Consider the following 13,596-nt stretch of genomic DNA (forward strand, 5'->3'; position numbering starts at 1 on the left):
CATGCGGAATCGCGCCCTGAAGCAGCGCATCCCGTGTAGCAAATAATGTGAGAGAGTAACGGCGTGAATCTGTAACGACGTGCCCTAAACCTGGGGCCGAGTGAGCCGTCAGGCTGAGGGCATGCGAGTGGAACGCGCTCAGCTGTGCGTCTTCTCCACCAGACCGTTTGAAACCGCACGCTTGCCACGCCGCACGCCACCCGTGTGCTTAGCAGATAACTCTACAGAGGCGTTATTTGGCTAGTCTGGAGAGAATTTAGGAGCCACAGTTCCCCAAGTTAGACACTTAAATCTGTGTGTGGGCATCCGGGTATAAGTGGCCTGGTTTTCAAGGTGGACCCGCAGCTCCCAGTGACTCCCGATCGCTCAGGGGGCACCTGGATGTGATGTGCGGCTTTCAAAGCCTAACTTTGGACTTGGAGTATGTATTTCATGTCCGCACTCTGTCAGAATTGCGTGCTCAGGCTGCTCCTGTTCATTCTTTCCTGAGATGTGCAGTATGCAAATGTAACTTACTGCCACTGTTTCTCTTCAAAATTCATTCTGAAATACCTTTTCCCTTTTTTTCTTTTTTTTTCCCCATCCTAGGTGGACTTTTCATGAGGAACACTGTTCAGGAGCACAGTGCGTTTCGATTTGCTGTGCAGTTATACAACACAAACCAAAATACCACAGAAAAGCCCTTCCATTTGAACTATCATGTAGATCACTTGGACTCTTCCAACAGTTTTTCAGTGACAAATGCTTGTAAGTAAATACATGCTGCTTTAAAAAATATTTATTTGTTATCTATCCTTACATTCAATTTCTCCCTGGTAGCCTAGAGTTCTTGTTCATACAATATAGTGCAACAAATGTGTGTACTGACATGAGGTTTAGTAGATTTGCAGCATTATATGGTTGAATAATACCTTGGGGAAAGTTCTCTCACCACTTCTTTTCACCCCTTTAGTTTTGTTTTCCAGAAAAACAACTGTGTTATTTGTATAGCAGCGCTGTGTAGCTGCGATCAGTAAATTGCCGCTGAAGTAATATCCCTTTTCTGTTGAGGCTACAACCTAGCTGTGTGAAACAGCGTAATTTGCAAATAATACCATGTAGGAATAAAACAGAAACAGCATTTACAAGTGACCTTGAGGGGACAAAGCTAGAGGGGCTTACTTGCATCCTCTGCCCTGAAATACTGGGTTGTTTTCTTACAGTGAAAGTCCTGTTAAAAGCTGAGGAGACTGTAAACTGACAAATACCGTTAGAGCTGAGGGGAGAGAAAATGGAATCAGAATGCTTAGCGTTATGAGAAATAGCTCCGCACAAGCGGTGTATACGTATAATTTGAGCCTTTATTAACAGAAGAAGCAAAATAGAACTTTGAGTAGTGTTAATGTGGTGTTAAAATGCAAAATCTCTTTCTGAAAGACTGGTGCGTGTTCTGCATTTAAAAAAGCATTCCTTTACCAATAGCAGTTCCTGAATATTTGTTTTACTGATGTGTCCAAATTCAGTTTTACACAGTTTTTATTGTAAACCTTTGAAAATGAATGGAGTCTTTTTGGGAGGTGGTTGCATGCACTTTGCAGTATACAGAAATACATCTGTACATGATCTAAAAGGACTTCTGAATGCAATGTACTAACTTTGTATTATGAACAGGATTCCTGTTCATATACTTACAGTATAAAATGTTCAAAGAGGAAGCATTGTACTAGAACAATGAAGTATGGGAGTACAGAAAACTAGTATCTCTTGCTTTAAAGCAATTTCACGTTTTGAATATCTTACTTCTTTAATTTTTTGTTTGTTGGGGATAGGATAGTTCTTATATTCCTGTCCCGCGCTGTATAATCGGAAGGCTGGACAAGTAGATATTTTATTCTTCTAGGATTTCAGGTATTTTCTGAGAAAGTTGATGGTTAGAAAATATACAGTAAGGAAATATTTGGACAAATTTTGGATTGATATTCTAACGTATCCCCCATGTGACTGCTTCTTGCTAGTGCAGCGTTACACTTTTTAAAAGGCTTTGAATTAGGACCTTCAAAACTTTTGTAGGGGGGTTAATTATGTAATACCCAATAAAAATATTTGGTAAAGTGGAAAAAAATGGTAAATAAAAGTGCGTCTGTACTTTGCATCTTATTTTACTAATCCTATCCAGCCTCAACAGCTCTTACAAAAAACATCAGACTATTAATCCTTAATCAGTGTAATCCCTTCAAGAGGCTGTATCTCAAACATAGTTTCCTAAATATCAATTATATGGATTTAAACTAAATACATTAAACTGCTTGGGTGATTAATTATTAGCTGTTTTTTAAAAGTTCTACCAGCACTTCTTTACAGATCCCACCAAGACAAGCGAACCACATGCTCGTTCAGAGACAGTCAATGTATTATTTAGTCAGTGTGCTTCTCATCTTCTGACATCTAATGATTTTTGTCATTGCTTAGTGAAAGCTGTGGTGATTTTAGTAAGATGAGATGGTTTTCTGTAGTATAGGGCTGCATGTTCCAACACACATATTACCGGTGTAGTAAAATTGGGAAAACTTAAATCTCTAGAGAAACCGTAGACCAGAGAATACCAACCTACAGTAACCTATTTAAAAATAGAAGATGTGAAAAAAGAAACAGAAGAAAGAAAATGAAAAGGTGACCTTGTCCATAGCTATGTCAACCACCTGGTAATACTGTTGGTAGGAAAAGAATACGGTGAGTTCAAGTTACCAGTCATATAGGTCTCCGTAGCTCAAAAATAAAAAAAAATAGAAGAACATTTGCTCTTTTTAGATCTGAAAGCAATTATCTTTGAAAGTCAGAATGCTCATACATATCAATGCATTAGGATGAACTAATAGCTCCTCACGCTACCTGGCTAACATGTAAAACATTCTGGCCTAAGTACCCTTAATCACATCCTCACTTCCCTGTGGAGCGGGCAGATAATTTCAGGGTGCTGCTGTATCCATGAAGGAATTCCTTCCACAACATTTTTACTTCTCTTGGAGATAAGCATGAATTGTCTCCAGTGCTGTCACACAGCCGTTTGATCAATATTTGCAATTGGCAGGGATCCATAGGAGAGAAACCTGCAGTGACTCTGACTGCCTTCAGTGAAGAGGGAGACTGTGACTGACTTAGTGGTGGGATAGGTAAAGGAACTGAAGGGAAATCGGAGAAAGTAGCATGCGTAGCTTGAGCCTAGTGCCTGTACTAGTCAGTGTCCATAAAATAATACTACTTCTTCTCCTTTGCTTTGATTTATATGATAGTGGCTGTAGTAAGTGTTCATGTGTGCAGGAATTGAGGGGGGCTCTGCTCAGGAAAGACTTATGTTCCTAGCGTACAGCTGCACATCCCGCTTGGTGCAATCTGGTGCATTCCAAAGGCAGGAGAAAAAAAAAATCTCTTCTGAAGTATCCTCACGAGCCAGAGATAAAAAGCCCACCTCTGGTAGGGCTGATTTGGCAATATCCCAACATGGGAACAAACTTGTTTAGAAGCAAAAGAAAATTCCTGCCCTAAGCCCCTCCCTCTCATTCCTTTTTCAGTTAAATGATGCATAATCTTGATTCATGTACATGTATTCCCTGCTTCACTGCTAGCACCGAGCCCATCTCTGTATATTTAATTTACACGCATGCATACAGTATTCATCCACTCTGTATTTGTCTGCCCGCCTATTTATTTAGCTGTATGATATCTTAACAGAGAGCAAATGCAAACACAGATGAAAATTCCAGTGTATTTAAAGGTGAATTGAAGTTTATCAGTTGGCTCTGTGGGGATTTATTACATCTTTTTAAATATGCAGCTTTTTGCCATCAGAAGAAACAGAAAGGAAGAAAGTTAACTTGACCTGTGGATGAATAAAATCAAGTAAAACATGGATGTTATATTGTTTTCAAAAATGCTCATGTAGGGAGTGAGCTGGCTTTTTCAGAATAATATGAAAATAACAACTCAAATGTATAAATCCATCACTGAAGCGTCTTTCATGCTTTTCTTATAACCTCTGATGAAGGATGTTAGTATTAATGTTGAATTATGCGTACAGTTCTGTAGATCATATTCCCTAGAAATAACCCACGTATGTCTTTCTGCTCTGCACTTGTAGTGCACTATACTAACACTGCTCTAGCCTCTGCAGTGTCAGCTCATTAGCACACAGATCTCATATTCCCTCTCTGCACTGTCATTGCAAAAAATTGCTGTTGTACACCTTTACAGCCAACAAATACGCACTTGCGTTATGTACAATTTTCAAGAAATATTCAGAAAAGTAAACTCAACCTTATATATAGTCCCCAAGGAATTTCTCAGAAGAAAGCATTAGTTTTCATTAAAATCTGTTGATCATGTAATGATAGTGGTGGGATGTGTATGGGTGAAAAGGGGCTATGATTGCAGAATCTGATTAATCTACAGGCAGATTCCCTCTCTTGGCTAAACCTAACCTACCAGCTGCAAATTCTTGTCCTGTTAATTTTTCTGAGTCATTTCTCATATATCTTCTGAACCCAGAAAGCTTTTTATATTTTACCAAATGTTGATGTGTAGTGTTTTTTCCATGGCACTCATTGTTTAAGAGACAAAAAAAAGAGGGAAGATACAATGACATGCTTACCTTAAGTTGCTAAAATCCTGTAAGTGATTTTATGGACACTTTCCTGAGGGGGTCTGATTTCAGACTTTCTTAGAAAATTTTTCTTTAGCATCCTTGCAGTCCTTGTGTTTAATCTTTAACATTCAACCTGGAAGATTTTAATGGGAAAAGTGCCTGTTTGTTGTTGTGAGAACATTGCAGAAAATGATACCACAGGGTTAGTAGGAGACAATTTTTCCAGTTCAACTGTATTACTCCCTTTCCCAAAGCACAGGTGCATATATATATATATATATGCACTCACATGCATACTCACTCACACATGTGCACACATGCACACGCACGCACTTTTTCCTTAGGTGCTGCTCAGCATTTCTTTTTGCCAGTGGGCAGATAATTTGCTTCCCTTGCATCTGTGTACTCTTTGGCCAGCTGGCAAAGGACACTGATGCTGAAACTGGTCAGCTCCCTTCTGCCAAAAGCATAAGCATGTCTTGCTGAAAGTCTTGCCAAGTTTGGGCCATGTACTGGTGGTTTTGCATAAGTAGAGACCACAGGGTAGGTGCCTCACTCTCCCGATAAGGAATGCACTGTGGTTTCTCCCAGCATTCTGTGGTAAAACACCTGGAAATGTGCGTTCTACACAACTGTATTCATTACAGATCCCTGAAAATGCCTTTTATGCTGCAGAATGTGCTCAAGTACTGTATGTTACTGCTGTGTGACAAAGAAAATCAGCTGGCTTTAGTTTAGCGGTCAAAGCTTTTGCAATATCGGGGTAGGTTGAAAGGTGAGGCATGTGTTCCAACTAAAGTTTATTTCAACTTTGTGGCAGAGCAGATGATTTGTCATTAAGCTGAATGTCATCTCAGTGTTAGCAGAAGTAACCATACTGCTTTCAAGTATGTTTTATTATTTCTTAAATTAATTTTAAAATAAGCTGACTCTCCTTTCTCTCCTCCTCTGCTACATACATAGTATTTACATACTATTTAGATGTTAGTGTTCCATTTAACTCATGCTGTAAAGATGGAAAAAAATCTCATATGGATGGACGCTTTTTTGAGAAACTCTGAATTCACCAAATAAATGATGAGTAAAGCACAATTAAGAGCGTTATTTACGTGTTCAGTTTTGGAAAGATTTTCTGCAGATGCAGAGATGAAATTGTTCACTTTTCCTATATAGCACTGGGCCTGGAGGACCCATGAGACTATTGGCATGGGTCGGAGAGCTACTGATTACACATTCCAATAAAATGTGTAACAGCTGTAGTTTATCTCTAGGAGGAAATGGAGATGCCATGATAGGAAACAAGCATGTGGCAGTAGCTTTTAACAACAACAAAAATCTACAGTTTTGTTGAAGGCTGACTCGGGAGCTTGTCCAAGAGCCACAGAAAACAGTGGGTGTCTTTCCTCTGGGTTCGCTGTGTTCAGTGTCTGGGAGGTGGGAGGCTGTCCTACTGCAAGTGTAGGACTGTTCTGCAAGAAGGTGTGAAATGAGGGAGCTGATGTATCTTTAATGATTCTTTATTGTCACAATCCAGTGATTTAAAATTTTTCCATTTAAAGTACATGTTTTGTCATTACTGATTTTGGAATGCTAGTTTTGATTTAGTTAGGCATCCTTAAAATGTTTTAGAATATGTTATTTTTAAAGCAGCAACACTTTGGTTTCATAGTTCAGTTTCAAACCAAGCCAAACCATATAATTGAAAACTCATGTTCATTTATTGTGAGAAAGATGTTTATGTTTAATTTGCATTTGGCATTTAAGCTACAGCCTAAGATCCGTACTTTCTGTGCTGCTGTAAAGTATAGATCACTGGAAGGCCATGGCCCCCTTTCTAAGGGAGCTCATAAGGCAGCCTAAAAACTCTGTACCTATTGTTGTGAGGTTTGCTGTACAGGGGCTTGTACCTCTACTGGAACAATGTGGCGATCTAAAAATAGAAATATAAAAATGATTGATCTAGATCAAACCAGTTTCTGTGAAACTGTGTGATGATCACTGCAGTGAAGCAATTTCCAGATTTCATCCATGGGGATTCTTTTTCTTCTAAATGTGTATGTGTTACGTTTCCCAGCAGAGGCAGAGGCATGCTTCCCTCAATTATATCACCTGCTTTATATTATTGTTGATCTTCAGAATATCAGATGCCGTAGAAACCTCAAACTTCAAATCATCTTGGAGTTTTTCGTATGCAGTCATCTGATGAAGACTCCAAAGTAGACACTCAAGTTCGACTGTTTGTAGTCATTGCACTGTGGACACCAATAACTGTCACACAGCTTCGCAGTATGTACTCTAGCCTGACTGTATCGGGCAGTTTGGAGGTATTTCTACAGCACCAGAAATGTAGAGTTAATTTATCAGTGTGTAGCTATATGTGAAACATTCAAAGGCAGTACGTGCTCTTTTAGGTGATCTCACCAAGATGTAATTATTAGGGGTAAAACTATCATATATACACAGAGCAAGAGAGAAACTGGGGATAAGGTTTCTGTGTAAAGAGGAAGAGTGGATGTAAGAAGGAGTTATGTCGATGAGTCTACATAGCAGTCATTCCTGCATATCCTGCTTGTGATGTCTGAGGCACTGGGTCTGTTTTATCGTAACTGCTTCTAAAATAGCGAGTGGCAACGTGCAGCCCTCACACATAGCACAGGAGGCGCAGAAGCCCTTATGCACGAGGATCAACACTGCGCTGCTAATAACTTGACCAGGCACTTGTAAAAAGGGTGAATTGCTCTCCTAGAATTGGATAATAGCCCAGGTGAGCACTCTTCTCCTGGAATGGAGCAACCTGTCTGGTCGCTTGTATGTAATTATTTTGCTAGACTATTTGGACATTTAGATACACTGGAAGTTTTTTGTTTGGTTTTTTTTTTCAAACACGATTTACAACATGTTCACTTTCAGATCACTTGCAAGTTATGTGATTGCATTTGGATGCTTGGTCCTGCCCTTGTGTTGGGCTTGTATTTGATGGATTTTATTCAAAAATGTTTGAAATTCTGATCAAGAATTTTAAAAAAATGCAGGGCTGCATGGTGACTTCACTGTCTTGCGTTCTTTTTAATACAAGAACTGTCTTTAAAATGATATGTAGGTATCTGGGAAAGGTATATTCACTCTCTGATGGTATATAGTTCATGCATACTTACTTCATTCCACGTATACTTCATTATTTTCACATCTCTTTCTCCTGGACTGATGTGTGTAATGGTGCTTGCTGATTTCACTATCAGTAGTTTTGTCGTATGCAAACATCAAGCATTTGGGCCCAGCCCATGTGGTAAAGGGACTGAACTTGGGAAATTGTGGAGTCTTCTGATGGCTCTTAGCCTGATTTGGAGTAAGTCAATTTGTATTTTTGGTAGCACAGCTTTGCTATCTCTTATACAAGGGTAATACAATTTACCTGTATCAGACAGGTATTGCAGGGCTGTTTGCAGTGAAAAACTTGGAGAGCTTTGGCTAACAGTGCCTTTTTCATTTTATTGATCACTTCTTCCACTCCCCTTACTAAAAAAAAAAAAAAAAACCACAAAACCCCCAAAAAACCACCACAAAAAACCCAAAACAAGAAAAAAACAAAAGAAAAACGCAAAAAACCACAAAACCCCCAAAAAACCCACAACAAAAACCCAAAACAAGAAAAAAACAAAAGCAAAAAGCAAAAAAAAAAAACCACCACCAAAACCCAGCCTATTCATCATGCTTCTGAAAAATAAATTGAAATTAGCACTTACTAATTTGCTGTCCTTGCCAGAAGACGACGTACGTTCCCACTGATGGACCTAGGAGAACATGTGTCGCAGCTGTACAGCAAGCCAATCTATCACTTGACAAAGGAGAAATTTTCAGCTCTTTACCTGAAATAAGCAAAGCTTAATAGTTAATATTGGGAAGTTCTTTGTCTCCTACACACCTGGGATCTTTATTATGAGTATGGTCCACACTTCTACAGCACAGCATGTGCCCAATTCTTGCCTACCTGACCCACGCTGACACTGCTTATTTGAGTGGTGGGAGAAAGAACCATCTTTACTAGAAGCCGTGTTGCCTGTTGATTTCTCCCAGTGAGGTCTGTAGAATGTGCTGTAATCAGTATCTCACAGCTGCCAGCTTTTCCAAGAGATGTGCGGCAGTGCATTTCAGGGATTGGTGCCTTCCATGATTTTTTTGTCTGAGTTCCATTTCAGAGATCTTGGTCCGAGATGGGTGCCGCAGCCCACTTAGTGAACATGGATCAGGTCTTGCGAATCACAGGGTTGCTGCATCATGACACACATCTTGATCGGTCTTCGTACCCTGCTGTGTATGCTGGATTCCTTAAAACTTTTTGGTGGTTGTCGTTGTTTGTGTTTTTCTTCTGAGGGGAAGGTGCAGGGGGAGAGATGGCTTGGGGAGAAATGATAATTGTTAGGTTTTTCAGGTGATGAACTTTCCATAGCCTCTCTACAGTAGAACATGGTAAGACATTGTTTTTTACCGATTACAGGGGTTTTGTCTTCATAGGCTTTACCACTTGTGTCACCAAGTTTGGATTCTAATGAAGTCTGATGGTCAGAAAACTCAAGTTCATGTGCATTCTTTTTTTCCCAGCAGTTAGATGAGAGCTAATTAGTGCCCATTGATTTGCAAAGGACTGATCCAGGGTCTAACCCTGCATTGAATCGAAACTGTTAGGGGGATTCTTAATTGTCTAGCAAGTTTAATGTACGTGACCATGTTTCTCCAAAGTGTTTGTGCAGTGGTCAGGTAGCATCTGAAGAGTGGCTTCACTACCATTGTGGAGTATGTCAAAAGGAGTTGGACCTAAGGAAATGCTGAATGAGTGAGCAGTCAGCATAACATCTGCTATCCTACTTTGAATTTCCTTTTTAAAACATTGCTTTTTGTGCCTACTTACGTATGACCTCTTGATGAATACAAAATAAAGAGAAAAAATGTACCTGGTCATCCTATGACAGCTAATCCTATTTCTTTCCTATTTCAGCCATGTCAGCAGAGTGATTCTCATGACTAATGGTAGTTTTTATATATTTATATTGAATGCCTTGGCCAGCTCAGACCGAGTTCCTCCACAGAACCATTATCACTGCTGTTCTGTGCATCCCAGAAGCTAACTGTATATCCCAGAACATCATGCTGCATGACTTCAAAAACACATATGATTGGAAATGATGGGAGCTGTGTGATTTGCTAATCTTTTATTTCAGATGTAGTTCCAAAAGGTTTTAAAAATCAGATTGGGATCAACGAGAAAATTAGAGAATTAAAAATAAAAGCTTTTAAAATAGTTTCAGACGTCAAAAAATTGACTCGATTTCAGTTGAAGCCAAATGTTTTGTTTTGGAAATGATGATTTCTGGGTTTTGTACTTTTTTTTTCTTGACTGAAACGATTTGGTGAAGCCTGTCCGAGTTAGCAAGATGTTTCTGCAGACATGAATCTGCCTTTTTCAGTGTAAAAGCACCTGTTCTGTCCAATTTTAATAATGACATATAGATGATGAATGTGAAACAAAATTGTGTGTGTTTTGGAAGAAGCTGTCTGCATTTTTCAGGGTATATAGTTCAAGCTGCTTGTGATGGATTTTATGGATAGACAATTTTTGTCAGTTACAGTATGTATAGCATGTCTTTCCACACCATCTACAGGCAACTTACTTTATTACCTGGAGAGGCAGTGAGATAAGCCCAAAATTGATCAAAATGAGACCAGTTAACCCTCCTGAAGTTTTCCACTACTCCAGTTTGGTGCTCCAGGTGCAGAAGTTTCCTTGTTTAAAGCATGAATCAATATAGCTTTACTGTATGCAGAGCATAGTAAAGGTAGTTTCTACAACCACCAATGTCCTGTTTCAAAGATGTGCATTCATATGCATCAGATATGTTTTTCTGCCAGTTATTTTGTGCTAAATAACACAAAAAGAAATTGCAAGCAGTGATACGTAGTTGTGCATATCTGCAATGACCACTGGGACCTAAATGTTTTAGTGCTTCCTTGTTCTACCCTAATAGAAAGAAAAAAAACCCACCCCTCTTTGTGTCCCATTAGATTAATATGGGCGGTCAAGATACATAGTGGAGTCTTCCTCTGATCTGATTTACACCAGGGTAAATTTGGAGTAGCTCTGTGGGAGTTTGAAGGAGTGAAGCCAGAAAAGGGTAAAAACAGAGTGGTCCCTCATGGGGTATTCCTGGCTTTAAGCCTCTGGATAAGTGTGGGATGTGGGTCCAGGACAGCCAGTAGATTCTTCAAGGGAGACTCGGAACATCTTAATCAGTAGCACACCTCTCCTCCAGGACTACCCAGGCTGTCCAGGCTCTTGACTTCAACAACTAACTGAATACCCCCTTGTGTGGCGTCGCACATATTTCCTCTTGGAACTTTGGGAAATTTAACAAAACGTTCACGTTCAGCAGTAATAAGTGTCCCTTTATAAATGATGCTGGGTATCTCAGAAGTGTCTGTAATAGACTGTGTAGAGCAGAATCTGCCAAGGAAAGATTTTGTTTTTCAATTGAAACAAAATAGTGTAAATCAAATAGTCTCCAGTGGAAAGTGCTGACCTTGCTTTTTAACAGGAGTCACTTACACAATCTCTACCTTCAGATTTTCATTTTTCTTTTTTCCCTTTCCCCCCATATATGTATTTTTGCAGCTGTGAACCTTTCACTACTATTCTCTCTCTCTCTGCATCAGTTTATGGATTTTGCAATTCTTGTGTGAATAGAGGCTGTGTGACATTAAAAACCATAGACTCTTCTGTGAAATTTAACTCACTGAGTCTCTTACCTGCTTGCATGAATAGTGATAGTCCTGACTGAAAAACATGGCACCTTTTTCTGAGTCGCTCTAGAGGTAATTCAAGAACAGATCTCTGGCAAAATAGGGTCTTTTGGCTGAAGCATAAAGCTAACATTTTAACCTGTTTTCATCTGTAAAAACACACTGATTTTTTTCATGAATAGTGAACCTATTGTGGATAGCGATGCTGCTAACTCCTGCATCCTGGTCAGGTTCCAGCTTGGATCATTATCAATATAAATCAGTTATTCTCCTGGAAGCTTTATTCAGATAAATTATCTGCACTTCCTGTCTTAAATTCTTCTTGTGTTGTTCTGCAGTGCTAGCCCCTGTTTCACGTAAGATGCATTTGAGATTTGAGTTGAGGCAATCACTGCATACGCTGGAGGATACAATTTGTATTAAAGTATATTTTCCTTGCGGGCTTTTCTGAGAAGATTTTATGTTTCCGTGGTAATGTCTGGAGATTCCCTGTGTTAATAAGAATTGTTTGGTTAATTGATTCCAGAATCTGCTGCTCTGGAATAGTCTGCCTTAATCAGGATCTTCACATGAATTTAAAAATGGCATCTTTCTGGACAAAATTGCAAGCAGGATTAGTATGATTCCTCCTTTCTACTATGTGGTCTCCAAAAATGCTTGTATCAGCCCTGTGTATTTCTTGTGTGTGCTGGGTTGGATTCAATCTATTGCAACATTCCCTGTAAGGGGATTAAAATCTTCTTGGAAATAACTTAACCAAAATCGATTATTAATTGTGTTTTCAAGAAGCCTGGGTGAAGCTATGTGTGAAATATGAATCTATCATTTCAGTTTTTCAGAAATTCAGCTGTGCGATACAGTGGATGTGAAGTACACTTGCAAAAAGTATTGGAAAACTCCGAAGACAGGAGACCTCCTTCTGCAAAATGGGTGTAGGAAGGGCAATAGCAGTTTAAGATTCTCCCCTGCTATCCTGCCTGCCTCATTCCTGGATGAAAGATGCTATGGAAGTGTAAAGCATTAAGATCAAACCTCCTGGATAATCAGGATTGTGACTTTGTTCTGCATGACAGAGAGGGGCCTGCAGTTCAGATGCTGCTGACTGCCTTCTCTGCTGAGCCTGCCAGCAAAAGGGTCAATTAGTGCCAACTGCAGGAGTGCAGCTCTGTTACAAAGGCCTGGGTCCGCTTAGAACTGTTCATTTAAGCTCTCATTATGGACTTTAGGTTAATAGCAGTGTACACTGCTACCTAATCATTTACCTGAAACTGAGAGACTTTATTTTACCAGTTTAGCCATCATCTTACCCAGTTTGTTTGGGGTGTTTTTTTGTGACTGAGTCCAACTTTAAATCTCGGAGAGAAGTGTATCATGTTGTGCTGTGATGATTTCTTTACTGAAAGAGTGGTCAGGCCTTGGAACAGGCTGCCCAGGGAAGTAGTGGAGTCACCATCCCTGGAGGTATTTAAAAGACGTGTAGATGAGGTGCTTAGGGACATGGTTTAGTGGGCATGGTGGTATTGGGTTGACGGTTGGACTCGATGATCTTAGAGGTCTTTTCCAACCTTAATGATTCTATGATTCTATGATTACAGTTCAAGAGTGTAGGGATTTATTGCCAATATAGAATAAAAAATAGTAACTTTAAAATATTGGTAATCAAAGCAATAAAGATCTGCAGCTTGATAAATTCACCCATTCTTAAAAGCTGGCTTTTCTCTATGAATGTCCTGCGAACAGTTTTACTTTAACAATATAATCAAGGCGTTAACTTTAAAACAGCTGCTGACTTTCTGTTTGCAAAGGCAACTTCTGCAGTACAACCTGTCTCATTTCTCAGAGGCGTAGAGGCACAAGTGGGTTGTGAGCTTCCCCTGTTTGTCCACTGGAAAGCGAGTGTTCTCTTCATGAAGAAGTTAGTGCCATTAATCTTTTTGCTTTCGGCCATTGTGCTAGAAACATCCCACTGAAATGTTTTCTTGGTGTGGCTGGGTGTGCTGATTGTCCTTCATATTATACTAGCAATAAGCTTGTAAATTGGATAATGCTACAACTTGAAGATTATTTTAATTGCCAGATATCGTGGTTTAACCCCAGCCAGCAACTGAGCCCCACCCAGCCGCTCGCTCACTCCCCCCCCGGTGGGATGGGGGAGAGACTCAGAAGGGTAAACGTGAGAAAACTCA

General features: G+C 39.7%; 1 protein-coding gene across 1 annotated transcript in view; it reads left to right on the plus strand.

Annotated features, from left to right (window-relative positions):
• Positions 1 to 588: 588 nt before the first annotated feature.
• LOC104073101 (glutamate receptor 3-like) overlaps positions 589 to 13,596 on the plus strand; it is a gene marked incomplete at both ends in the record, with an annotated part of 34,803 nt that continues 21,795 nt past the window's right edge. Inside the window, one exon of the mRNA XM_009572765.1 lies at positions 589 to 747. Coding sequence (XP_009571060.1) covers positions 589 to 747 — 159 coding nt within the window. The remainder of the gene's footprint in view (positions 748 to 13,596) is intronic.

The sequence above is a fragment of the Fulmarus glacialis genome, unplaced genomic scaffold (genome assembly GCF_000690835.1).
Source record: "Fulmarus glacialis isolate BGI_N327 unplaced genomic scaffold, ASM69083v1 scaffold43002, whole genome shotgun sequence".
Lineage (NCBI taxonomy): Eukaryota > Metazoa > Chordata > Aves > Procellariiformes > Procellariidae > Fulmarus > Fulmarus glacialis.